The sequence below is a fragment of the Atractosteus spatula genome, chromosome 4 (genome assembly GCF_055471065.1).
Source record: "Atractosteus spatula isolate fAtrSpa1 chromosome 4, fAtrSpa1.hap1, whole genome shotgun sequence".
NCBI lineage: Eukaryota > Metazoa > Chordata > Actinopteri > Semionotiformes > Lepisosteidae > Atractosteus > Atractosteus spatula.
Window position 1 is genome coordinate 74,083,590 of NC_142709.1, and position 27,960 is coordinate 74,111,549.

General features: G+C 37.0%; 2 protein-coding genes across 3 annotated transcripts; one reads left to right on the forward strand and one right to left on the reverse strand.

Moving 5' to 3' along the window:
• Window positions 1–160: 160 nt before the first annotated feature.
• ccdc39 (coiled-coil domain 39 molecular ruler complex subunit) lies at window positions 161–13,858 on the forward strand. The gene is made up of 20 exons (XM_088912847.1): window positions 161–250; window positions 745–864; window positions 1,382–1,528; window positions 2,550–2,708; window positions 3,098–3,190; window positions 3,555–3,683; window positions 5,443–5,634; window positions 6,278–6,381; window positions 6,856–6,988; window positions 7,156–7,350; window positions 7,884–8,048; window positions 8,818–8,955; window positions 9,157–9,365; window positions 9,732–9,855; window positions 10,067–10,226; window positions 10,414–10,520; window positions 11,419–11,559; window positions 11,904–12,083; window positions 12,516–12,607; window positions 13,448–13,858. The coding sequence occupies exons 1-20, from the start codon at window positions 161–163 to the stop codon at window positions 13,635–13,637; spliced, it is 2,868 nt and encodes a 955-aa protein (XP_088768973.1). The 3' UTR covers window positions 13,638–13,858.
• Window positions 13,735–27,960, reverse strand: ttc14 (tetratricopeptide repeat domain 14). 2 transcript variants are annotated; one of them, XM_088912845.1, is made up of 13 exons: window positions 27,836–27,960; window positions 27,351–27,534; window positions 24,106–24,227; window positions 22,860–23,059; window positions 21,613–21,697; window positions 20,566–20,695; window positions 20,231–20,371; window positions 18,285–18,356; window positions 17,951–18,070; window positions 16,905–17,027; window positions 16,502–16,619; window positions 15,491–15,600; window positions 13,735–15,316 (listed from the first exon to the last, which is right to left on the reverse strand). In XM_088912845.1, exons 2-13 carry the CDS (start codon window positions 27,482–27,484, stop codon window positions 14,398–14,400), a joined length of 2,274 nt encoding a protein of 757 aa, XP_088768971.1. In that variant the 5' UTR covers window positions 27,485–27,534; window positions 27,836–27,960; the 3' UTR covers window positions 13,735–14,397. The 2 variants fall into 2 exon arrangements, with proteins under 2 accessions (XP_088768971.1, XP_088768972.1); XM_088912846.1 differs by having other exon boundaries at window positions 27,351–27,497; window positions 27,836–27,954.

Here is a 27,960-nt window from a genome sequence, read left to right on the forward strand (position 1 = left end):
TTACACTGCCCTCTACTGGAGGAAATACATATCTCTGGGTACACCTCCGTCATCCGGGTCCTGCCATTCCCCACCGCGGTTGCCAAGGGCTCCGCTGACAACAGTGCAGGAGCAGCGCCGTGCGGAGTCGCGCAGCTGGTTCGGTTCGGCCGGATCCATCATGTCGGACGCAGTTCTACAGCAGGTCGGATGGGATGAAGGGTTCGCCATTCCCGTGGCAAATGCCGAAAATAAAGCGCTGGAGAATGAAGTACGTAAAGTGGAGTGAAAAAACAGAAATTGTGAATATACATTCATACTGGTATTAAAAAAAGACGTGACGTTTAAACATTGTCATCATTACCGAATATATGTGCACCCTGCATTTTTTTTTGCTAGAATATACTGACCTGCTTTTTTAGTTTGTGTACTATTACATTGACATTTCAAATTTATATAACTTGTTGTTATACTGAATTTTACTTGAAAGAAGTTAAACAAATTCTACCAATTAAAACAAATTGGTCGCTTGCTTATTTCGCAGTTGTTTGCAGTGGATTAAAGTTTTTTTTCCCCGCTGTACTGTAAAATATGAAGTTATAGGTGAGTTATTGAGGAAATGTAATACGTCTTTTCAGCAAAAATAATGGTTTGTTCAGGAGAGCAGAGTTGCTTTAATTTAAGTTTAATTTCTTGAATAACAAAACATTGAGAGTTCATTTTGATTGTTACCTCTATTATTTGTCTTTTTTGTTTCATTTACAGCTTCAAAAAAAGCAAAAGGAAAAGACAAACTTGGAGAACAGGCTCAGCGAATACAAAGACAGAATTCAAGCAATGACTGATCATTTGAAAAATGTCAAGCAAGAGCTGCTACATACACAGGTATAACTTTCTGAATGCGATCGGCTCACCTGTTGGAAGAAATCTGTTTTATTAAACAGATATTTTATATAATGAAGGTACTGGTAGTGAAGACAGTAAGATATAAACCAAGAGAAATGTTAGAAATGAGTACAAGTTAACACTTTTGAGAAATTCTTTAACACAATTTATAAATATACAGAATAAATGTGAATTTCTTTGATTTGAAATATTGGGTTATTCCTTCTACAGATCCCTCTTTAAATCACAACAGTATGATATTCTGTTGATTCCATTCTAGAGCAGTACATCACCCTGTCTTAGAGCAGCTGTCCTCTGATAGACCAGTCACAGACATGAAATGACACTGTGAATAAGGCACTGCGTTTTAAGACATTTGATGCCCATCTTTCTGAAGTTGTCCAACTTCACTGTTACTGAATGACAATGTGATGCGTGATGCATAGCCAAGTCAGAGGCAATACATTTTCCCTTTTTCGAAGCAGGAAGTGACTGTTCAGTATGTTTGTGTCTGCAGGCTCTTTGCAGAGCAAGAGAGAAAGAAACTGAATCGGAGGAGCATTTCAGAGCTTTGGCGCAGAGAGAGAAGGGTCGCCTGCAGCAGGAGATTGTGCAGCTGGAGAACAGTCTGGCTGCACTGAGAGAAAAGAGAAACATTCAAGAGGCAAGATTCACAGAAACGCATGCCCACACAAACTCGAGTCTGCATAGCGTATGCAGTAGAGCGCTGCACTAGTCACGCAACGGTGCCATGTTCAACATCCACCTGCTCCTCCTTACTTCCCCCTCAGGCCAGTCTGCTGAATAATGGCCTATTCCCTCATTAAAGGGACCTTCATACTCTTGTAGGATTCACCACAGTTGGCCATTTTATGCGCTTCAGAATTTTGTAATGATCAGACATTAACTTCAGATACTACGTACTGTAGTACATTTTTTCTCTGTCTTTGTTGCATTTTTTTTTCAATGACTTCGGTCTTTTCAAAGTCTGATTGCGTCAGGACACTTTTTGTTGTGCAGATGTCTTTATATGTGAGATGTATAATGAAGTAAAAGATGCTATAGTGATGATGTTAAACCACAGTGCTGGGAACAGAGCATTATCACTCCAACAATTTCAGCAGTCACAGAGAATCGAAGCCAGGCAAGGGTTGTCTGCAGCTTTAGGCTGGAGACTGGTGTTGCACCTGTGACTTTACAGATATCAGAGAGAGAATCTTTTTGTAGAATAGAAAATATAAAAGCTGGAGTCTATAGTTACTGTGTCAGATTGTAGGAGAGAAATGGTTTATCTTTAATGTTCCACAATTCTGGTCGAACAGTATCCCCCAAGTTACTTTCCAGCGAAACACAGGATCTTAAAAAATGTAGGTTTGAAAAAAGGTAATTCATGCTACCCTTAAAATAGATCTGTTAAAGGTGAGATTTTAAACAAGGTCCTTTACACATTGGGAACATTTAGGATCCAGCAGTACTTTTGGCAGTTCCAGAAAATGTTAACCTCTATGTCATGGTCAAATTAAGCCAAATTAGGTTCCCTTCCTAAATTAGGTTTAAAGCCTAAAATCTGTCATCCTACCTCAACTCTTCAGTGAAAGCGTACATTGGAAAAAAAAACCCAGCAGATTTCTGGGATGAAATCAGAGTTTACTATATTATATATATTTTGAACCACTTTTTCTTAGAACAACATTTTTAAAGCGACGGAGAAACTGGAGAGGCTTAAGTGTCAGCTGAACTGGGATCAGCAGACGCTGGAGGCCTGGCTAGAAGAATCTGCACAAAAAGACGAGGACTCAATGGCGATCCTAAAATATGCCCAGCAAGATGAAGGGAAAATAAAGGTGTGGTTAATAACATTAATAATGAATAATATCTCTAAGTCTATAGGAAATTCCACCTGTGGCGTCTTCTTTAAGGTATAAACAGTCTCATGGTCTCATGGGGTCTTAGACTGAGGTTGTTTGCTTTTATTTTCTGTTTGGTAGCCATCACATTAATTTAGCCTGTTGAGTAAGGCTGCAATACTATGATTATTCCACCCTTTATCTCTCTACTACATTTTTAAATTCTGATGCTCAGAAATTTTTGCAAATACTTGTTATTGGTTATTTTCTTGTTTTTAATTTTGTGTGATCCATGCTGTTGGGAGTTTTGATTGCTTGACATGTTTTTTATGAGCTGTAGGATTTCTGAAAGTTAAAGAATTGAATATCTGTCTTATGCTCTACAGGAGTTGACTTTGCGCATTGAGAAGATGACAGTCGAAGCAAACCAGAAGCGCAAGATTCTCGATAATGAACTGACTGAAACAATAACAGCCCAGGTGCTTTAATGCTTGATATTAATACAGTTCAGTTGTGCATTCATGTAGATGTCACATCCTATTGCTTCCAGCTCATGTGATGCCCTGCCATGATCCCAAGCATTACTGTTACAGCTGTGAATTCCACGGAATATCTACTAGATCAGCTAGGTTTGAATTAGATAGATAGACTTTATTGATCCTGAAGGGAAATTGAGGAATTACAACTAACTGTTAGGATATTAAATAAAAGGGCAAATAATTGGTGATTATAAATTTAGATAAGCAGTTACTAAATTAAGTATCTATAAGAAAATATTTTGTACTAACGGTTTCTTAATAACATTTAGTATAGATTAGAATTTGTATTCTGTTTTCCTACCAGATTGAGCTAGATAAAACAGCAGAGGATTTTCGTCAAGCCCACCTGGAAAGGCAGGAGCTGATATGTCAGTGGGAGAACACCATTGAACAAATGAAGAAGAGAGACCAGGAAATGGATCAATGCTCACTGGTAAATGTCATCCGTCTGGGTAGCAGTTTTGAGAAGCAATGAGGGTTCTGACTTTAAAACTGGAAGCTCATGTGTTCGAATCCAATGCATAACATTGCTTTTGCACCCTTGAGCAAAGTGTTTTGCTTGGGTAATGAAATATGCCCTGTTGTACAAAGAGGTGCCAGGTTGTCTTTGTGTGTGAGGATTTGCTTTCAATGATGTGATGAGAGCAAGCCTCACCCCTTAAAGACTCAGTGAGAGCTTTGTGGGTAGTACAGGTCTACTTCTTTTCTGTTAACATAGCCATTAGAGCATAATTGAGAAAAGCATTTCTACACCGACATCGTTGTCTTTTCATCTGAAAGTATTCGAAAGGAAAAGTGCATATTTCCTGAAGGTTCTCCTGAGTCTAAGGCAAAAAATGTTTCAGAGTTTACACTTAGCTGATTTAACTGTTTTAAAACATAATTTTACAGCTATATCAAAATAAACTTTTTGCCTGGAAGTAACGTCATCTGGGTTTGAATGTTATTTAGTTTTAATAATAATGAATTAATAATAATTGCTTACACTTATATAGCACTTTTCTGGACACTCCTCTCAAAGCGCTTTACAGGTAATGGGGACTCCCCTTCACCACCACCAATGTGCAGCATCCACCTGGATGAGGCGATGGCAGCCATAGTGCGCCAAAACGCTCACCACACATCAGTTCTCAGTGGGGAGGAGAGAAGTGTAATGAAGCCAATTCATAGATGGGGATTTTTAGGAGGCCATGATTGGTAAAGGCCAATGGGAAATTTGGCCAGGATGCCGGGGTTACACCCCTACTCTTTTCGAGAAACACCCTGGGATTTTTAATGACCACAGAGAGTCAGGACCTCAGTTTTACGTCTCATCTGAAGGATGGCGCCTGGTTACAGTATAGTGTCCCCGTCACTATACTGGGGCATTAGGACCCACATGGACCGCAGGGTGAGCACCCCCTGCTGGCCCCACTATCACCTCTTCTAGCAGCAGCCTTAGTTTTTCCCAGGCCGTCTCCCATCTAGGTACTGACCAGGCTCACACCTGCTTAGTGTCACTGGGGCTGCCAGTTGTGAGTTGCAGAGTGATATCACTGCTGGACAGTTTTTAATCATATTCCTGTTTTTCTTGTGACCAGCATGCAGATAGATTTGGCAAGGCATCTTTTTATGAACAGGATCTCAGGTTTTCTCATTTTAAAGTTTACCTGACTGTTCTCCTTAGCCAGGCGAGTTCAGCCAATACAGCATACAAATTTGTTAATTCCTGCATTCTGCCTTATGATTTACTTTAAAACCTATTCCCCCTCTGATCTTCTGCCTCTATCACCTATCTCTTGTCAGAGTGACATCAAACTTTGGTTCACATCAAATTCCCTGAAGTTAAATAGTGACAAAGCAGAAATGGTGGATGGCTTCCCTATTCAAACATCAGCCGTGTACCTAAGACTACATCTCTTTACTTTTTCAGTCTCTCTCCATTGTTATGGAAGGTCCTTCCTCCTTCTTTGTGAGAGAGAAATTCTTTGATTCTTCTCAAATCTAAACTTAAAAAATCACCTTTTTATAGGGGCTGCACCTGAATGGCTTAGATTTTATTCTGAATGTTCTTGTTCATATATATTTATTTGTTTGTCTTTTTCTTTCTTTATCACTATGCAGAATGTCCTTGCTTGTACGAATTGGGGATTGACTGAACTAGTGAACCTCAGCATTTGCACAATGAGTTACTGCAGTTGTTGTCTTTGCAGTTACTTGCCCAGGTGAAAAAGGAGATCAGAGAGAGGGATGCTGTCATCAAGGAAAAGAAGAACTTTCTGGAACGTGAGGTGGAAAATAACAAGGAATACGAGAAAAAGATTTCAAGTGCCGAGCGACTGGCTGCTAGACTCAGGCTAGAGTATCAGGAGCAGGAGAACAACCGCATGCAGCTACAGGATGAGGTGGGTAGAAAACCAAATAATTGTGATCAATCCATTTCTTTAATGACCAAGAGCTTGGCAACAGGGGGATATTAACTGCACACAGCAGCCTTGTATGATGGAACAGTTAAAGGTTATTTCCATGCTGAAAAGAAGAGACACAATGTTTTTTCTGTGTAGACCTCTTCAGGTGTGACACCTTTCTTTTCTTAGCATGGAGTAAAACTTTACCTGTTCCTTTGCAGACTATGCATGCTGATGCAGCTCCCTACTTGAACTTCTTCAACCTTGCACGATCACCAATATCAACATACTAGAAACACTACTGTACCATGTTCCGAGATTTAGTGTCTCAACTTGATGCCCAGTAAATACCGTTTTATTGCAGGGTTACAAATTAAAAAATAATGATGTAGTCTGAATATTTAAGTTCAATTGTTTTTTTCAATTGTAAAATGTTACTTTATGCATCTATTTAAAAAAACAGAGAGATTTCTGGAAATCATGGAAGACTCTTGGAAATGTTTTGTATTGCAGTATTTCATTTTCTGTTTAACTTCATTTCAACTTTAGAAATAGAAAGAGCTAGAAGTGCTTTTCTCTCTGAAGTTTCTTAATTTTATAGCAAGTCCTTAACCCATCTTTCCCCTTCATATTTGGTCAGCTGGAAAGCTTGAAGGGGACTGTGGACAGGACAGCCACCGATCTGCAAGCTATGAGATCTCAGTTGGCTCATATGAAGAAAGAAATCCAAGACAAAAATAACAAGTAAGCAAATATATAGTATATAATATGTTTTGGTTAATATATTCATTAACGAAATACAAAAACCCCTTGTTCATATCAGTTGGCTTTAGATACAAATGGGTCATCAGTACTCCAGCATTCCTGCTTTGTATGGTGTCCCTCATCACTGTGCTCGGAGTTACTCCTTAGCTGTTTTCATAATGATAGCTCCAATTGTAACAATTTAAGTAGACTTATTAAACTGTATTCTTTATCTCCTAATAAGTGCATTATCAGAAAGTCTCTTATTCTTGTTCCAGGTATTGTTTGCAGTAACCTGTAGCCTGTCCTGGATTTGTGGAAAAAAATGGGATAATAATATAAAGAAAGAACCTGTGTTCTATTATAGCTAAAGTACTTTTTTGTAACAATGCAAATATACAAAATATTGAATGACTCGAGTAATAATTTTTGGCTGGTATTCTGAGAATTCATTGCTGTCACTTTATGTGCCAGGCTGAAAGCATCCAGACAGCAGAACGTGGCTCTTGAAGAAAAGCTACAGTACGTGACAGATGCAGCAGTGAGCGTGGAAGAGAGGGCAATACGAATGGAGCAGATGCTGAAGGAAGAGGAACAAACCATTAAGGTTTTTTTTCTAATGAACTGTTAACATAAGTGGGTACAGAAAATTAAGAAACAACTTTGCCAGAAAATATCAAAGTTAATTTGTTAATAAGTGATACAACTTCCAAAGGCAATAAATGCACATTTCTTTTGTTGGATTTGATTTTTAAAGTTTTTTTGGTCCTGTAGGAGATAGACTGTCAGTTACATCGCCTTCGGGAACTGCTTTTCAAGAGGACTCAGGAGTTACAAGACTTGAAGACCAAAGAGAAGAATACAGTGGCTGAGATTTCTGGGAGTAAGGCTGCTCTCTCAAATCTCAGGAGTCGTTTGAATAAACTTGATAATGACTCGCTGAAACAACAGGAGATTATTTACAACCAGGTAAGGTCCAGATATATGTCTGTAATACAGTATATACTATAGATCGCCAAAGACAGCAGTTAGCAAATGTGTCTCACACTTTCATCCATGGATTGATAAAGCTGCTTATGACAGTACAATCCTGATTTTACAGTTGACCAAGTAATGGTGTTTTCACAACTGAGAGAACAATACTTGGACATTTTCTTTCTTTTATTTCACAGTAGTATTACATGGATATAAGAACTGCAGTAATATGATCACAGTCAGAAATATTTTACCCACACTTACACAGGAAAAATTGTGTGTGCACGTCCTGTAATAGATTAGCATTCTGTCCAGGATGTACCAATGTCTTGTGCTTCCTGGAGGGATTTTGTATTGCGATTTTTACCAGAAAAAAGCAGCTTTCCGATAATGGGTAGATAACAAAGGGAAAAGCTTACCATTTTTCATGTGTGCTCTTTTCAAACTAAGAGTGACTGAGAAGGTTTTTTAGATGTCCTTTATTTTGCATAACATATATATATAATGTTTAATCTGTTGTACAACAGGATTTTCAGATTCAGATGCTGGAGAGAAAGATGTCTCGGCTTAAGGGAGAGGTGAACACTGAAGAGAAGCAAGCTCTGGAGGCCAGGGTGGCAGAGCTGACCCATTCACTAGAGGAGAAGAAGAAGATTGCCAGCCTATTGACGGCTCAGCTCAAAAAGCTTCAGGTGATAAGACTCTTCTTTAATAAACAGGTTTCTCTCATCGAATCTTCCAAGAAATTAAAAGCTGCTTCTGAACATGTTATGCAAGCCAAAATATTAAGCCTGGAAGAATTAGTTTTTAATCTTGCTTTTCTCTTGAGCCCTGATGATTAGGGTACTAAAGATCCCATGTACCCTATATAAAGACATTTTTAGAAAACATCCTAAACCTAATTTATAAGAAAATGTCTGATAACCACCACTGATGTTGCATCTGCTTATAATATGCTAAACACACTTAGGACTGCAAAGCCAATGATTTTTGTTGTCTTTGTGTTCTGCAGGAAAGACGACTATGTATTTTTAAAAATGTCTGAAAATACCCAGCCAAAAACATAATGCACACTGAAAGGCTCTAAAATAATGAGAACGTATCTACTTTTCAGCACCTATTAAGTATAAAATAAGGAAGGAAATCAAAACAAAATGCGGACAGGTTCACTATAAACTATAAATGTGAATGATTAGTCTTGTTAAGTGTAGCATGTCTTAGTCTGAGTAGATGCAACAGTGATCCGTTTCCTCCTTTTTTATGTTAAAACTACTAACTGTTGTTGTACTTGGTTTTTATTCTTTACCTGAAGTACATCAAAATTTATTTTTCTTCAGTTCATATTATGATAGTAACTCTTAAGTCATGCTCAATACATAGGTGTAAATAGAGGGACATATTTTTATCACATTTACATAAAGACATACTAACAGTAATTAACTCTTGATTATTTTTTCCCAGGATGATATACGCTATATAAAAAAAGAGATGGAAAAGACTGGTGCAGACAAGAGTGATCTTACTAGTAAAATTGAGGAACTGAACCTTTTTAATGAGAATTCAGAGAAGGAGCTCAAGAAGATCAGGCAACAAAAGCAGGTAAATTACAATGTACAGTACTACAGTATAGTACAGAATTTTTTTTATCTGATGTCAAGTTCCTGCAACATTTTGATACGAATCTCAAAGATTTTAGATGGCTATTAGCACAAAGATTGGCTAGTTGCATAGAATGTCTGGATCCTGCTATAACGTGATATATTTTCTATTCTTATTGCTTTGTACTGTTTTTAATTATAGGACACAATGGTGGAGGACAACATCCTGAAACTGGAGGTTAAACGCTTGCGGGACTTGCTATATAATAAGGCAGATAACGTTCTCTCCTTAGAGAAGCGGAGACTTCAGCTGCAGACAGCTATGAAAGAAAGGGAGGAGGAGATAAAGGTTCACAGAGATATGCTGCAGACTCAGATCAAGCTTATTGATCAAGAGCGCCAGGGTATCAGGTACATTTCATAACTGTTCAAGCAGTTAAAACTTTCACACCTTTTACACACTTCACAGATGTTGATTAACATTTCATGAAAACACCACCCTAAAAATACCAGTCTTTGTTACTTCCATCTCACTAAATGTATGTTGATGTTTTTCAGTATGAAGGATATAGTATAAATGAAGTAAGGTTAAAAAAAGGCATTAACAAAAATCTTGTTAAATCTGCAAGGTTAACTTTTATCTAAACTTCTATGAATAGTTTTCTTAATGTAATAGTTAAAAGTACTTTTGTCATTTTGTCAAGTTACAAGTTTTAAAATCATAACATATCCCATAGGTACTTGTACTTTTTATTCAATTAAATATTTTAAAATCAGTGCAGAACTACATGAGAGATTTTCCAAAATTGATAAGCTGAAGAAGAGGTATGAGATTTTAATGATTTCCATGGCAACTCCTGAGGGAGAAGAGGAGAAATCTCAAGCATATTATGTGATTAAGGTAGGTTAAGTACTTTTTCTGAGGTGCACTGTTATTTTTAACTTTTATCAATTCCATTGTAAAATTGTCTCTTGTAAACTTTGCCTTTCTCTCCTTAGCAATTCCCAAGATTAAAAAGGTCCCAAATAACAGGATGTCATCTGCACTTCGTGTATTAAGTCTTGAATGTATGATTTTCCTTGCATAATTTTCCAAATTATTTTTCTAACAGGCTGCACAAGAGAAAGAGGAACTACAACAGCAAGGAGATGACTTAGATGGAAAAATTCGCAAGGCAGAGAAGGAAATCAGAGCTTTAGAAAACACCCTTCATGTCATCAACAGCCGTAATACCACCTACAGAAAATCATTCAACAAAGTTACTGAGACAAGTATGCATGAGCACTTAATGCTTGCACTGTAGTATTAATTTCTGAACTTTATAGAACTTTAAATCGATTTGTATTATAAATACTGCATTGCACTCCTTAATTCCAGATACTGTATTATATGAAAGAAAGACTGTTTTTTCTTACTCATTTTGACAGAGAGATGTTTTAAACCCCTTGTTCTTTTCAGGTGAAGAATATCAAGAGAAGGTAAAACTTGAAGAGCAAAGGAAAGCAGTTGAGGAAAAGTACAAGTACAAGCGAAGACAAATCAAAGAACTGCAGGAAGACATTCAGGTATGTGTGATTTTGTTTTAAAGTGTCTCTAGCCTACTTGTTAAAATGAGCACTCCCAACTGCATACTTCTGCAACACATTATAAACACTTGACTTCTGCGTAACCTGATGGTCTTCATTTTCTGTGTGTAAAGACTGCTTTACTGAGATCAGTGAATAAACCTGAATTAGAAAAAGAACTATGGGTTCAAAATGATATTTCCACTGAACCAATTAAAAATGTTGCTGGTGAGATTATATTTGTACTTATCTTGCTCACTGACCTGGAAAAAATAAGATGTACTGTGAAAGGTGGAAAGGTCATTACTGTCAGATCATTACCGATAGTAACTTTAATAGCTACTGTAGGCATATAAAAGATTTCAGAATCACAGTATGTCTTTAATGCAAACTTTAAAGTTTTATTTGTAATCAAGTTTCTTGGAATGAAACAAAAACAGCTTTCTACAATAAGAACAGAATCCTTCAAAAGAAACTGCTAGATGAAAAATAATTTTCTAATAACCAACATTAACTACTTTTGTTAAATGTCTTATTTTTTAACTGTCCCTTCGACTAAGAGGGAACTCTATTATAAGAGCTGGAGCTGGGGTTTTAGCTATGGTATTGTCTAAGGTCAAGGGTATAGTTAGGACTATGTTTTCAGTTAAGTTTAGGTTTGGAGATGTTAAGAGTCAGGGTTAGGGCTTTAGCTCTTGAAATGTTAGGGTTGTTGTGGGAGCTAGGATTTAGTATGGTGTTTACTTTGTCAATCTCAAAAGCTTTACTTTGTGATACTTTTTAACCTGTTTATTAGTTTTCAATATTACAAAAGTCTACGCATTTGAAAACTGGCTAATTTTATATTACTCAATGTCAGCAAATTCATTTTAAGAAGCAAGATTTCATTTTTTTGTAGGGTATGAACAGCACTCTCGACAACCTACTCAAAGAAGAAGCCGCTGAGAATGAAAAAAACGAGAATATGCAATCAAGGATCTTGACACTGAATAGGGAACTGGAGTCGCAGAAGGAAAAATTAGAAAGGGTCACGAAACAGGTGAGCTGACAAGCTTTGGTGTGGGAAGCTGGTTGTCGACGAGTATCTCAGTGATCAGTCCGTGGAAGCCTTTACAAAGCCTGAATAGGTACGGCTTCACTGCTTGACATTTGAGGTCCGGCATGTTTGAAAATAAGCTTTCATGCCCATATTTTGCTGTTTTTATTACATGACCACACTAAGACTTAGAATGTTTTTTGTATGCCTCTATGTCACACATATTCATGCCTTTACATCAAAGAAACTGGTATTTAATCAATCTGACTTTAATCTTTCCCTGTTAAATTTCTTACATGACTTATTCCAATTTTCGTCACAAATTAAAGTTGTCTCTGTGGTAACAGTGCTCAAAGTTGTCCAGAGAGATTCGTTCTGCCAAGAAAAGCAGAGGAGAGACACAAGAAGAGCGTGACATAGACCTGCGTGAATTAAAGGACTTTAACAGGTCTGTCAACAAGATGCTGCTTGATGCCATGGAAGAACACCCGGACTTGGCATTAGCACTGCAGATGTACTTCCAACAGGTATCATCCATGAAATTATTTTCGAAGCATGTAAGATAATCCAAGAGTTTGAAAGTGATGTTTTCCAGAAATACAAAAATGTACACTTCAGGTAGATCTTCACTACACTGCCGCTTTAAAGACTTCAGTATGGAAGTACAGTGGATTGCAGTTTACAAGTCCATCATGCACATCTGTTCTACAGCACATCGCATGTAGTAGCAAATCGCGGTACTAGCATTATACACCCTTATTTGCAACCAACAAATATTCATACATAGAATTGCTTACGTTGTAAGTTTTTAATCCTAGTTTGAAGTCACCCACAATCATCTTCCAGGTCTTGGAATACTGTCAGAATGTACATACATACCATTTGTGCGAGATGACATTCTGAAAGTTTGTGCAGTTGTTTCAAACCAGTCTTTCATCTTGCCCCTCCTTCTCTTGAAGGCCAATCTGCCCCTGCCCATGTCTGCTTCTATGCCTGGCAGTCGGCAGAGCTCTAGGCCTCCTTCTGCACAGAGCTCTGTGTCCTCCAGAAGGCAAGTAACTGTGCAATGTTCAGGGCATTGCTGCTGCTCTAAGAAAATGGGCACTGCTTTGTAATTTCTCTTCAGCTTAAGTAAATTAAAACTGCTGACAGTTGGCAGTAGACAGCCGATTGTGTAGACAGACATTTGATTTTGTCTAGATATAAACTAGCGGGTAACTATATAACACATGTAATTTAAGATGTTCAACAAATGTGAAAAAAAATTATTTGGAAATTATAAAAATTTAATTTCACATTATGTGAAAACTGAAAACACTTTTTGAAATCTAACATTTTTCTTTGCATGCTTGTTCCTAAATGACTAATCTAAAAAGAAATGGCTTAACAGACTAGATATTAATAATAATAATAGGAAAGGAACAAGTAAAGGGTTATTCCATGCTGAAAATAGAAGAAAAGAAACAATGTTTCGTTTGTGGAGCCTTCTTTGGGTGTCAGCTGAAGGGGTCAGCACCTGAAGAAGGCTTTGCTATGCAGCTGCCTACTTGAATTAATAATGATATTCTCTTCTAGGGTTCAATTTTTTTTTTATTAACACAACACTAAATTTCCATGCCCTTTATCACAAATGTTTTCCCTGTGTTTTAAATTAAAGGCAGCTGTGCCATATATCGGTGTAATAAAATATACAATATTTATACAATACCCCTGTTTTTACAATTTCCATTATAATGCTATAACCTCATTACGTTAAGCTTAATAGAATTCTATTAAATCAACGCCTTTAACTATTACCATGCATTCCATGAAGTCAAGGTTTTCTATTTGTTGTCTTTTATATTTTCTCATATGAGGTGCGTTTTGCTGATCATGTCTGGTGTGTGTTTAGGGTAAGTTCTTCCAGAAGCAGTCACAGCAGTGCTGCTGCGCAGTCATCACCTGTGAAGACAGTGGACTTGGGACTGGGGCTGTCTGTGACATCACCTCCTATCCAAGCTACATCTCCAAGGCAGTCTCATCCAAGCAGTGCTGCTAGCAGCAGCAGCAGCAGCATTCGCAGCCAGAAGAGTTTAAAGTAGCGCTCTTCTACTTAAAATAAGAAATACAAATCTAGTTCTAGTTATACTTGGAAAAACAAGTGTCTTTAGTACCAATGAACAAAAGAAACACTTTCAATGGGTATTTGATTTATATTTATTACAGAGATGTGCATTTGTCTGATTAAAAAAAATGGTTTTGGAATTTGTAATGCAGCACCCCAGCACCCACTGGGAGATGAACATTAAAATAGAGATTTCCACATCAATGAACTTGGCACATTTGTTTTTTCCTTGGCTAGCACAGGATGTTTCCTTCTGTTTGTGGTAGAAAAGCACATTCAGTTAATATGTGCAATAGTTGCTTGACAACATTTGTTGGTAGAAACAGTGTAAGAGTTATATATTTTAATAGGAGTTGCATTAAGAGCCTTTCAGTAAGACCTTTATTTCTAGTCTATAATATCACTAATTTCACTGAAAAGCATTTGGCTCCATTTTAATGTGCTCTATGTCAGAATAAACTTAAAAAATGTATCTTCATTTTCAGATTAATGAAACTGATAATCGTAACATTACGAAATATTCGTAACAAAAGCACATTAAGTTCAAAAAGGAACTCTTCAAAAACAGAGTTGAAGGCATTACAATTTGCTTTACATATGGACTTCAGGAGTTTCAGTCTATGATTGCAGGTTGATATGTAAATGGTTTTAAGTCATTTACATTTTATTTTCATGAACACTTTCAAACGTAAATTACCATTCTTTAAGACTGCACACAGGACGTAAAACAAGAGAATCTATTTTTTCTGTTTAATACTCTTCTCCCTTTCAAATTGAGCAATCTGGCTAAATATATCAAGCAAATTCGATGGTAGATTCTTTTTCACATTGCCTTCAGCAGACTCCTTACCATTTTCAGATCTGCCCGTTGAAGACTGGCTTTCATCTCTCTCAGACCTTGGCCCTTGCATCTCCTCCTCTATCTTAAGACCACTCTTTCTATTTCCAGTTTCTACAGAATCATATCTGCTACTGTCTGATCTGCTGTAACTATATCCCTGGGAAGAACAGTCTTTTGTTTTAATATATCTATCAGATTTACGAGAATACTCAGAACCTGCTGAGGAGGAAGAATACTTTCTATGTCTTTTTTTCTCTGAGCCAGTATTGAAGTCTTGTTGGATAATATTTCCATCATCCATCCTCTGAGGAAATTTTACCACCTCTCTCTCCCTCCCACTTGATTTTCTGTCACTAGACTTTAAGTTACACTTGGAAGGAAGGTAATATTTATTTTCACCTGAGCAATCTTTTCCTTTGCTACTCTCTGATTGGAGTGGAGCTGTATGAAAAGATTCTTCTTCAGACCTACCTCCACCGTCATCCAAGATCTCAACAGAAGACAAAGACATGGAGCGATGGTACCATCTATCTTTAGCTTGAGACTTACAATCAACTGGTCTGTCTTGCTCCTTCAGCAATTTAGTCACCTCATAGTTTTGATTCAAGAAAGATGCAGATGTGTTCACTGGAGGAGGGCACCACTCTTCTTTGCCATCAAACCTTTTGTCTTCATGTGAAGATATCCTGTGAGAATGTTTCTTGTGGCGGTAATGTTTCTGTTTCTTTTTCTTGGCTTTTCTGCGGCCATAAGATGAAGAATCTGAAGAACTACTGGTTGAGGAGGAAGAAGCTCTCCTCTTCTTTCTTTTCATTCTGTGAAAGAAGAAATCATCATTGCTCTGCTTAAGATTCACTGAATTGAGTATTAATAGTCCCAACATCCAAGCAAAATAATATAAGAACTCTTCAGTCTCAGTGGCTAAAGAAAAATTGGTCATGGGCATTCCATGAATACATCACAGATTTACAGTAAAATCAAACATTTACCTTTTCTCTTCTTTTAATATCTTACGTAATTTTTCTGCACTTGTCTCCACACTTTTAGATTTTTCCTTTTCTTTTGTCGCTTCTTCTTCTTCTTTCAGTTTCAGAGTTTTCTTTAATGCAGTTAATAACCGAGTAAGACAGCAAATGAGTGACGTAAGATGTGCACATATTAGATGTACATGGAAGACATCAATAGCATTTAAAAGGTGTATCATTGAGGGGCATATTTTATGACATTTAAATAAAGTATTTTTAAGGAGAATTCATTTATTAAAACATTTGAAAAAAATAAGGTTGATTTATGTCAGGTGGGCAAGTTATAAAAGAGTGAAATGTTTTTACAATCAAAGGTGGTCAAAAATAGCAAACATTTTTTTAAATGATATGGAAGTCCAAGCAAAATGTTTTACAATTTGAAAAAAAACAATTTGTTTTAATTTAAAAAACAAAAAATCATTTTTTTGTTCCAATATTTGTTTGGAAAATAAATATTTGCATTACCAGATGAAGTTCATATTCCAAATACAAACCATTTTCCATCCAGAGTTCCAATTGTTTTCACCAGGGGAGTGAGTGAGATATTGCAGCATCCCAGTACAGCCAAGAAGCAATGTCCCAGATCACCAAGACATGTACACAAAACAACACTTCATCAGTATTACAACAAATAGACTCCTTTCTTTTAGAATAGGCAGAAACTAAAATGTGCTTATAGTTTCAGGATGCTACCACCCAGACCTACTACATTTTTAGAGGGACCATATTGAATAGTTAAATCTTATGTGAGAAATGAGACCCAGTGGATTACAATTACTAAAAAGTAAAAATTACTAAAAAGAACAAACTGGACAAATTACTACAAATGAACTGTAATCCTGTCACCTGTAATTCCATAATTATGTATTCACAATAAGGAAAAAAAACTCTGGTTCATATTGTAAGACCACAATGTTATTTTCACTATACATGTTAGCTAACAAAAACTGCATTTTGATGATTGGGTAATCTCACCTGGATGTGCAGCTGTATTCTTTTCAAAGCTTCATCTGCCTCTTGGAAACTCTCATCTAAAGTCAGTGCCTTTCTGTACAAGCCCTCTGCAGTCACAAGCTTCTCTTCTGCTTCTAACCTGACGAACAAAATAAAAAAAACTGAATTACATGCCTCTCAGAGGAACAGAAATGAGAGAAATTATTTTATAAATATATATAGGTGAATGCATCATATACCATTCATAAAACTGAATCATTCTGTATTTTCCAAATTATTAACAAATATTTTAGGTTGATGTACTTCTTAGAAGTGCAGTTAGTTTGTGGCTTACTACTTAAAAATCTGTGGTATGAAATGATATTGAGAAGGTTTTAAAAAAGAAAATATGTAACATTTCATACAAGCAAAATGAAAAACTTACTGGCCACCTCTTTCTACTAATGTTTGGCAGAGGTATTTCTTAGCATTCCTGTGTGTTGGGCAACTCTCCAAAGCCAGCTCAAAGTCATCAATGGCTTTAGTCAGACTACCCTTTGTTGCATACCTGGAATATGAAACAAGATATATACCAATAAAAATATTGGTGTATTTTGCTTTTACTAGTTTAATATATATATAAACAAACATTATGCTTATCAATGGTATATTTTCAAAGTTTGTTGAATACCAATTCACCTTAACACATTAAACATCCAGGAGTACAAATTACAAACAGCAGGCTACATTACTAATGTCGAGAGCTTATTTTGTGTTCATGCTCATTCCCAGCATCTCTGCCGCAAAATTCATAATTCTTGCTTTTTATTTGTGTTTTGAATATACATTTCTTAAATAATTATATCCACTCCATGAGAATGCTGGAGATTGTCATGGGCCTGTCCACTTGGACTCTTTCAAATACATGGGTCAAGTACACATACTCTACAGCTGTAAGGTTAAAAAAACACAGTGCTCTTTATTTACAGAGAGGGACATCCAAGCAAACAAACACCAAAAATAAAACCTAAGCTCCACCTGAACTACTAAACAAACTTCTTCACAGAGTCCTTATCTAGCTAAGCTGCTTACTGACTTCACCCATAAACAATTAGGTTTGAGAAAAAAATGTGTAGAAAGACTTAGTCTCACTTTAAGCGTGTCTGAAGTTCTCAAAACTCAATTCATTTCTCATTTGCTGCTTTCTCCCATCCCTCTGGCGAATGTGCACTGCAGTGGATCTCCGTAAGCTTGCACAACCTGACCAAATGAGACAGCCTCCACTACCTGCTTTGTAAACTGTCACCTGACTATATTACTGTTAAGCAATTGGGAGCCACTGGGAAGAGACAGAGCTGGAGCTCATTCCCACCGAGTTCCAGAGGATTCTGGGGAATGTTGTCCAGACAGGGGTGTGCTCTCAGATCCACCCACCATTAAATTTTGTTTAAAACGCAGCTAAATACAGAATTTATGTTCAGAAATACTTACAATGCACCTCGTGCTACTAATGCTTCCACATTGTTTAGATCTATTTCGAGGGCCTTGTTGTACTCATTCATTGCTTCCACATGGTGTCCCGATTTAAAATGATCAACTCCAATCTTCACACTGAAAGGGACATATTCCAAAGGAAGAACACCACATTATCCATCTGTACAAAGCACCATCAACATGTACACTACTTCAGAATCATAAATGCAAATAAATTAATTAGGAATTTTTCCAACAAATTTTAGCTTAACTATGCTATTTATTGTTTTTATAAAAATCAGGTTTTTACATAAACTAACACAGTCTGCACACGAAGAAATGACATACATACCATTTCAGTGCCCAGGAAGCTGACTGCTTTTTTCTGATGAATGTTCCATAATCTTCTTCCAAAAAATATTTGCTATAAAAAACAGCAAAGGATTTTTAAAAAGTACATTGGCATTTGTTTAACAGATTGAGCTTGTAGCAAGTCCCCTTCACTTCAGCCCTTTATCGGACCTACCAGGTCCACCTACTTGAGCCATTTGTCTGAGTTTGTGATAATAGCACCTTTAAAGGTAGGTTTCAAAGTGTTTACAGAATGACAACAACGATTAAACAAATACACAAGATATATACATTCAAAATACACAGTGAGAGCAGACAGTAGATGGGGGTTCTGGATATGGTAGGAGCAGAGGGAATTAGAAGAGAGAAGGTTGCGAGGTGGGCAGGAGGACGATGACAGCTCAGATGGGTACTCAGGTGCCAAGCCATTACAGCACCTTGTAGTTGAGCATGAGAATTTTAAAGTCGACACAAAACCTGACAGGAAGCCAGTGCAAGGACTCCAGGGTAGGAGTAATGTGATCACTTACACTAGACCTGGTCAGGATTCTGGCCGCCACGTTTTGGACATAATGGAGTCTGCTCAATGTGGATTTAGAAACCCCAGTGAGTAAAGCATTACTTTAGTCAATTCGGAAGAAGACAAATGTGGTGATCAGCTTTTCAGCAACAGTTAGTGATAACATAGGAAGTAGTCTGGTGATATTTCTGAGGTGTTAGAAGGATGTTTGGACAATGTGCTGCACATGTGGGTTGAACGTCAAGCCTGAATCAAATATCACCACAAGTTTTTCAATTTAAACTGAAGCTCAAGTACAGTAAAATCCACAGAGAGGGTTACAGCATTGGCTTTACAAAGTTGATGAGGGGTTTCAAGAAGCAGGACTTCAGTCTTGTCACAGTTTAGAGGAAGGACATTTTGAGTCATCCATGTTTTTATGTCGGAGATGCAATTAGAGAGCATACAGACAGCCACATCAGTGTCAGGTTTGGTACTGATGTAGATTTGAGTATCGTCAGCATAGAACCGATAGTTGAGGCCATGTGGTCTTAAAAGCTGACCAAATGGAAACATGCAAACGCTGAAAAGTAGGGGGCCCAGTATTGAGCCCTGAGGAACAACAGACTTAAATTGAATCCTCAACAAACCGTGGCAAACTAAAGCCCAGGTAGGGGGACCCAGCCATGCTCACCCAAAAGTCTGCCACTACATTAGGTACTCTAGTTACTATCTGCCCATGACCCAATCCAGTCTAATACTAGGAACTTCAGGAAAACAGCATTAAAGTGAACACTTTATTTGATTCAAACACCTGGGTTGCTGAGAAACTGCACTTCTCCCATTCATTTGACAGCCCTACAGTTGTTTTTAGTATGAATATCATGCTTTTACAAGGTCTAATTACTTAAAAAAGTACTGTGAACCTATAAATATTATACCATATTCAGGGACTAAGGGTATGAATTTTAATAAAACCAATCTAATATACAATGGTAAATACAACAAAAATGGGAGAAGTAATCTATCAAAACTAAATAGGCACATAGATGAAAAACCACAATCATTTGGCTCAGCTAGCTCATTTGATTGCTAGTAGCTAACTGACCTGAGTGTCTCATCCAGCCGTTCATGTGAGGAACTTCAACAACATGGCTGGACAGTTTGTTATAGACATCCACAATCTGTTTTATTTTTTAATGCACTTCTCCTTAATTTCTAATTACGTTCTCTAGTTCATGATCCATTACTTTTTAAATAAACTCCTAAATGATTTGAGCTAAAGAAAGGCTTTACATCTGATACATGGTAAAAAAGTACCCACAATAACACTCTACAATATGATACTTCATGCCACTTTTCAGATTTTCAGACAAAAAGCAGTAAATAAGGTCAGGCTTTTATTATGCAGAAAGGTTTATTGGAGGATATGAAAATAAAATACATACCTCTGTAATCCCCTCATTAATGTAGGGGGTTCTTCTTCACTGATTCCCAGCTTTCCCAAAAGAAACTCTACAGTGGATGGATTGGCAAACCCCAGCTTGTGCTCTAAAACATTCTCATAGCTTTGTTCATTGTTGCTCAAGCTACTTAAACGGGTAAAAGAACAAAACATGAAAAACTGCATTAAGACATAACTTAAGACAAAAATATATAGGGGTATCCAAATTACCTTAAAATAATTAGATTAACAAGCACATTTCACTGTACATTATTTTACAGAACCTTCGTTTATTTCCTTGCAGCAATGTAACTATGACAGGTACATGTGTTGTCTCACCTGTAATGGGAAGGCATGTCATCAGCACTTATAACACCAAGCTTCAGGTTTGAAAGGTGGGGTGAGATAGAAGAATTATGCAAGGACACTGTCAGCTTCCCATGATAGCGATCAATGTCCTTTACTCCAGCTACAATAAAAAAATAAAGAATATTTGCTTTACATGTACAATTAGATACAAGTGAATATCTATAATACGTATAAGAATAATTATACAAAGAAAATGAAAAATTTATAGTGAATTAGCCACCCTTTACCTGAAACAATTCTAATAATTTGTTCACTGTTTAACAAACATTATTAAACCATACCCTATCAATATATTTTTCCAACGTGAAGTTATAATCCAGCTGTTTGTTTAAACAAACCAGGATACTGGTAATAAATTTATGTCTAACAAGTATAGCTTAGCATTAATAAAATTAATTAGTGGATAAAAACATTTCCGCACAGCTATACACAGTTGAAAATAGTATGTTGCAGTTAGAAAAATAGAGAATTACAGGTAAACTGTTTTCCATAATTTATAGCACATTTGTCATTTTAAAAGATTAAGCATTTTTTTTTTATTTTATTACACATTTAGATTCCTAATAAAACAGTTATAACATCTAAAAAAATAATTTGTTAGCCATCAGTTTTAAATTGAGGCACCCGCATTACAAATTGTGTACCCATGCCTTTTCTGTCTTTTTGAAACCAGTTCCTGGCTTCATTTTCTAAATGTATTTTACTAAAGAACAATGCTTAAAGAACCGATGACTTGAGCTCATTTCTCTATTTATTTTAAATGTGCATTTGTTTTTCTGGCAACTGCACATATAGAACTTTGCACATGAAGATCAATATTTGTGCAGTTAACATGGAAAAAAGATCCTTTTCTATTCTTTTGACTAGGTTATTTTTTCCATCTGATTTTTGGATGTTGTGCACTCAGCCATATGTTATGGCCCAACATTCTAGCAATCATGTGCCCCTGTTAGGCATTTTAAAAAATGGGAAAACCTACAAACTGTACATATGGCATCAAAATAATAAAATAATGACCTCTTATTAGGTCTCCAGTCTGATAGTAGGACAGAGGATCATCATGGTTGCCATGACACGGCACATCTCGTACAGGACAGAGTGCCTGAATAGGACAAAATAAAAAAACAATGTCCACATCAACCAATAATTCTTGTTCCTTTGTGTTCCTAAAGCACTCTTAACATCTGCTATGTAGGAGTATTCCACAGTTCTACTACATTTACTATGCTTCTAATTAAATGCAGGAAACAGAAAATCAAAGTAAAACTCAATAACATTATATGTATCTTTTTAAAGTTATTATGCAGAAACAAATTCAGCACAAAAGATTTATTTAGCTTCCCTTCTTTAACAGTGACCCAAACACACATCCAGTTTCTTCACAAGATGTACATGATTAGTACAGACCCCTGATGACTATGGGTGCAGACTATATGTTAAGCTTTTGGCCCTTTCTCCTTTACTACTCTATTTTCAAGTGAAGCCAGTCTTTACTTCTCAGGTGGAGTCTGTCTCATGTATCCACAAGAAGAAAAATAAAATGTAAGATTAAACTATCCTCACTAAAAATGAAAACAATATTGCAAAAATAGTAGACTTTATAACACAAAAGTACCCAAAGTTTCCTGTGATGTTCAAGCACTTCTTTCCTTTCAAGCAAGACATTTCTGAGTAGCTGATACAGCTGATCTGTTCACAGCTCTGATCCTTGTAGCTATGAGGTTCTATTGTATTAGGTTTTCTATTGGTTTTCACTTTGGGTTTAGCAAGGTCATTCAATCAAACTGTATGAAAACTATGCTCATTATAGTCCCTATATATATGCTTGTTTGGACACAGAATTACTTATTTACACAAGAAAAATATTTGCTGCAGAAACAAATATCAGAAAACAAAAAACTGTATTGTAAGACAGTTTCCAATACTTCTATAACACTGCTTTCATGCTTAGTAACAGGAACATACAGTGCTTAGCTTCAGATTGGTGGGTAAAGTATAAAGCTATGCTATAAACCTTAATTAGTACACATCAAAGCAAAAAAAAAATATACAGTTTTCACCATGATATAAATACATAGAATATACTTTTTATGGACTCAACATAAATTTTACTTTACTTTTTAAAATTAGGAAAATAAACAGTAAAACCAGAGACACAGAACATTAGTAATGCCCCTGCACTCCTTCTTATTAAGGTTGTCCCAGGACTGTCCTTAAGGATGACTCTTTGTCTTGATATGGTCCATTACAACAACAATACTCACTGTTATTTCCAGGTCTTCAATGTCTCTCACAAATCCTCCACCCAAACATATAAGTGTGACAAAGAAGCCAAATTCTCGAATAGACGTGATCCGCCCAATCACAATGTCTCCACGTTCAATATCACGGTAGAACAAGTCTCTTCTTTCACTGAATGGGATATCCATGAACTGTTCCAGAGGTGGCATGATGGAATAAAGGTCTAGGAATACAGAAAAGTAACAGGTGTAATCTTCAGCTTATAAAACAATTCCACTCATAAACATGAAATCATTTTACTGTCAAAGACCTCAAATTAGGGGAATAATTAAGACTCAATTTTGTGTCAATTCTTTTTTTCCTGCCGACAGCCGCATACGTGATAATGCACTGCATAATCTGAAAGTGTATAAGCAAGGACTTACGAGGTATTGTTCAGGGAAAATAAGAAAATAAAATTAAACAATTACTTCTCAGACAAGAAGAATCACTTGTTTTGAATTCTACTCTTTGGAAATGACCAGGAAAGAGCTAGCAAAATCGAAGAGAACCATTAGGTTATTTTAAAAGTAAGAGTCGTAGACTGGAACAAACAGCAGAATTTAAATCTTATACACAGGAAAAAACTTTGCACTGGAAAATGTCATATTAGGCTGATTTCATAGGGACTGAAGATTGTTAAATCTCTGGCAACGATACATCTGTGGCTTGGACATTCAGAAGCGCAAGTGCCATATTTAGCACTGTTCAGTAGTGGGGAAGTGTCAAATGAGATAAAGTGTTTATACACATCTAATCAAAAGCCTTTAACCCCCCAGGGGTAAAATGCTTAACCCAGAAAATACCAGTTAAGATGATGGAAAATACTGTCATGTGAATGTATGAGGCACAGAGTTGAGTCATTTGGCAATTTTAAGACATGGATTGATGGTGTTATGTCAAAAACAACTTAAAAGAGAAAGGGAACAAGTAAAGGTTTATTCCATGCTGAAAAGAGAAGGAACATTATGTTTCTTTTCTTCTCTTTTCAGCATGGAATAAAATTTTACGTGGTCCTTTGCAGCCTACACATGCTGACACAGCTACCCACTTGAACTACTTAAAAGAGAAATGTCTTGTGATCTACTTCTAACAAACCTGAGGCTAGAACTATACTAGTAAAGAGCCTGTTTCTTGCCTTCGGTATCTCAAATATATTCTATGAATCATACAGTAAAGTCATGTCTTCTATTAATAAATTGAAAACTACAGAAGTATGTATAACATTACCTTCAGTTTCCTCTTGAATATAATTTACTGCTGTACCGGAATTCCATGAAGGTGCAAATAGAAGATCTGCTTTCCTTGCAATGAACTGTTCCACTGCAACATTGTTATATTCTCTCTCTTTTCTACAGAACACAAACATGTTGGTTTAAAAGGCACAAACAACTTATGAAATTATAGCATAATATGTAAGTACAACAAATAATAGACATTAAACATCAATAGTTTGTTTGTTGATCACAAAGTCAAAATATACCAGCTGGTAAAAAAAACACGTTAATTCTTTTTACTTTTGTGTTAAATAAAACAATTAAAAAACCTTCATGCTACAAAGAGATGTAATTTGAAAGAACAGAGGTTTTAATCTTGGTTTCCTTACTCAATTCCAATCAGTGTTTGCACTATCTGGCCATAATACAATTTTCTTCTCAACTCAACTGAAGACATTTCTCACTTCGACATCTAATTTACCGTAGATTGGTGCTACAGGTACTTAATTTACTTAAGAGTTACTTATGAATAATATCTTTTGAATCATATCATTTACTTAAAAATCCTCAAAATGAAAGAACAGACATGGTGTATCTATCCACCACAGTTGACTGCAAAACTTTTAAATGTTTCTGAAAAAACATATGCAAACAGGCTGGCAGGAAAGAAATATACTGTTGTCCAAAAGCATGGGAGTTCAATGTGTCCTCTCATTTGTGGGAGATGCTGCCTTTGCATATAGTAAATGCTTTTGAATTCTGATTTCTATTTGAAAAGTACAGTAGGAATGACAGTGCTGAGAAAGATTGTGAACCCCCAATACAGTTATTGTGAATATAATTTCATACCATTGGTACCAGTTTCAACTAAACAAGGGTCTTTACTAAAAGATTTTATAGCTACATGTTCAATTTTAGTTTTGAGATGCAATGGTATATGATAAGAAACAAATTAATAGAACCTGTGCATGTGAAAATAATAAATCCCTAATTTGATTATAATAGCGATTATAATCAGGTGGTTAAATGATTGTAACACTTTAGGGAGTCCTGTCCTACACAATGGTCAAAAACCTTGTAAGTTTGTACTTCATCAAATCAAATGAGACTGTGGAGAACAACAACAAAAGAGCAGTTATTGATGATGATGCTCATGAGTCTGGAGAAGGTAACAAACCATGTCTAAACATCCACTGCCAGTCAGTGTACAGATGTAAAACATTCAAGACAATGGTGATGTTATTTATTGACTTCAGCTCAGCCTTCAACACAATTGTGTCAGGCAGGCTGGTGGTCAAGCTCAGGGGTCTGGGTCTCAGCAGCTCCATCTGCAACTGGGTCCTGGACTTCCTGACAGGCAGACCCCAAGTGGTGAGGATTGGAAACAAAACCTCATCCCCTCTGATCCTCAACACAGGGACCCACCAGGGCTGCTGCCTGAGCCCACGGCTGTATTCTCTATTTACACATGACTGTGTGGCTAGATTTAACAGTAACTGCATCATCAAGTTTGCTGATGACACCACAGTAATCAGTCTAATCAGCAAAAATGATGAAACCGCCTACAGGAGTGAGGTAGAAGAGCTGGTGGAGTGGTGCCACAACAACAACCTCACACTTAATATCGGCAAAACAAAAGAGATTATAGTGGACTTGAGGAGGCACGGAGGACGTCAAACACCCATCATCATTCACGGGGCTCCAGTCGAAACTGTCAGCACATTCAGGTTCCTCGGCCTCCAGATCACTGAAAGGCTGAGCTGGCCAGAGAACACTGGTGCCATCCTCACTAAAGCCCACAAGTACCTTCACTTCCTGAGAGTTAAGGAAGTGGGGGATGAGCAAGACAACACTCACTTACGGTGTGGTATGGTGGAGCCACAGTACAAGACAGAAAAGCCATACAGAGGGTTGTGAGGTCCGCACAGAAAATCACTGGGACTGAGCTACCCTCATTGACCAGATATATCTCGACCAATGCCTCAACCGGGCACGAGCTATACTTCAGGACCCTATTAACCCTGGCCATGATCTGTTTTCACCCATTGGTGTCGCAGTATCAGAACACTGAGGTCACAAAGAACCCCAGAGTAACATCTAAGGATCAACACACCTCTCTTACAATAACTAAATGTCTATGCCTATGTCAACTGGAAGTGGCAAGTGCCAAAGTTCATGCCTCAGCCATCAGGAAAAGACTGAATAGGAATGGATTTGATGGGAGAGTAGCCAGGTGCCCTACTACACTCTAAAAATAACTGTCTTTTTAACCCTTACCCTTCTCAAGATTGCCAATAAAAGCAATTGGACTATACACCAAACTATCCAAAGTATGTTCTCTGGGGGCAGTCAAGTCAAAAATTGAACTTCACGGCCATACTGAGAAGTGTTTTGTGTGCTCTATACCAAACACCACCATCTAACAGAAGATCCTTGTCCTTACAGTTAAGCATGGTAGTGAGAGCATCATGGTTTGGAGCTGCTTTGTGTCCTCATGACCCAGATGGTTTGTCAGTCATCCTTGGCACAACCATGGATTGGGCACTGTATAAGCAAATTCTGGAGAACATCTGGCCATCCATTTAACTGAAGCTATGATGCAAGTGGGTCACGCAGCAAGACAATAATCCCGAACATACAACAGAATACAGCTGAGGAAGAGATTTTGAATTTTGGACCTTAACCCCACAACAATGTTATGCTAGGATCTGTTCATATGAAGAAACCCTTAAATGTCACCAAGTTGAAGCAGTTCTGTGAGAAAGAATGAGTTAACAGGGTTTCCAGCAGTTTTATACAGGCCAGGTGGCCTGTTGTAGAGACTTGCAATTTTATTAATAAACTAATGGGTTTTTTAGAAATAGTATGCAATCACATTTTTTGATGGAAAAAATGAAGAAAATGCCAGGGTGCCGAACAGAACAGATGTGAACGGGAGATCTGGCCCAAGACGTTGCAAAGAGCTGAACTCTGTTAAGGAATACAGACGTTCTCAAAACAAATTAGTGTATCACCGAGAGAAGGGGAAGGCGTGTTTCGGATTGCTTTAAGACTTTTATTTATATCTAAATATAAAATAAAATACGATATACGAGAATATGAACAAACTTATAGAGCTCACAAACTTTCTCAGCACTGTACTCTTACACCAGAACTGACTTCATAATGCAGTAGTAGCCCCTATTATGTGCTTGATTTTCCCCACGGTGAAAAAGCGTGTACTCTGAAAGGAAAAGTTAAAACATTAAAAAAACGTACCTCTGATTCAATGCCTTTGAGACATCTCCTGCGATGAATTTAAAACCCGGGTTTTCGAGCTGTTCGCATTTCAAAAGGGAGAACAGGTTGTGTCCGTGATAAGACACCGACTGCCGCAATAGCTCGCTGTCCATCACGAAGCTCCAGCTACCCGGTAAAAGGACATTTTAAAGCACAGGACGTTCTGAAATACCAAACATGCTAATTATATTTTTGAGATTTACCACGAGGCCAGACAATTGCATGTAACGCACTGCAGCTACGATATAACATAAATTATCTGTTTTAATTAAATATATAGTATTATTTCCTGGGCCGAAAATAATCTTAATTTCAATAGACTGTACAGTGTATCAGACAAACAACATTTAATTTAAGTAAACATTAGAACACGCGATGCCAAATATATACAACCGAGCAGCCAGAACGTAACAAGGCTGCTTTATTCTTTTACAACGCTTAATAATAAAAAAAACAATCCTTACACGGAACACGAACTGTGGCTTATAAACGCATCCTACCAACGTTAAAGCAAAATAAAGAAAATGAAATGCGAGAACTTCTCTGGCGACTCACTGCATTACTCTCTAACCGGAACCTCCGCAGCGCA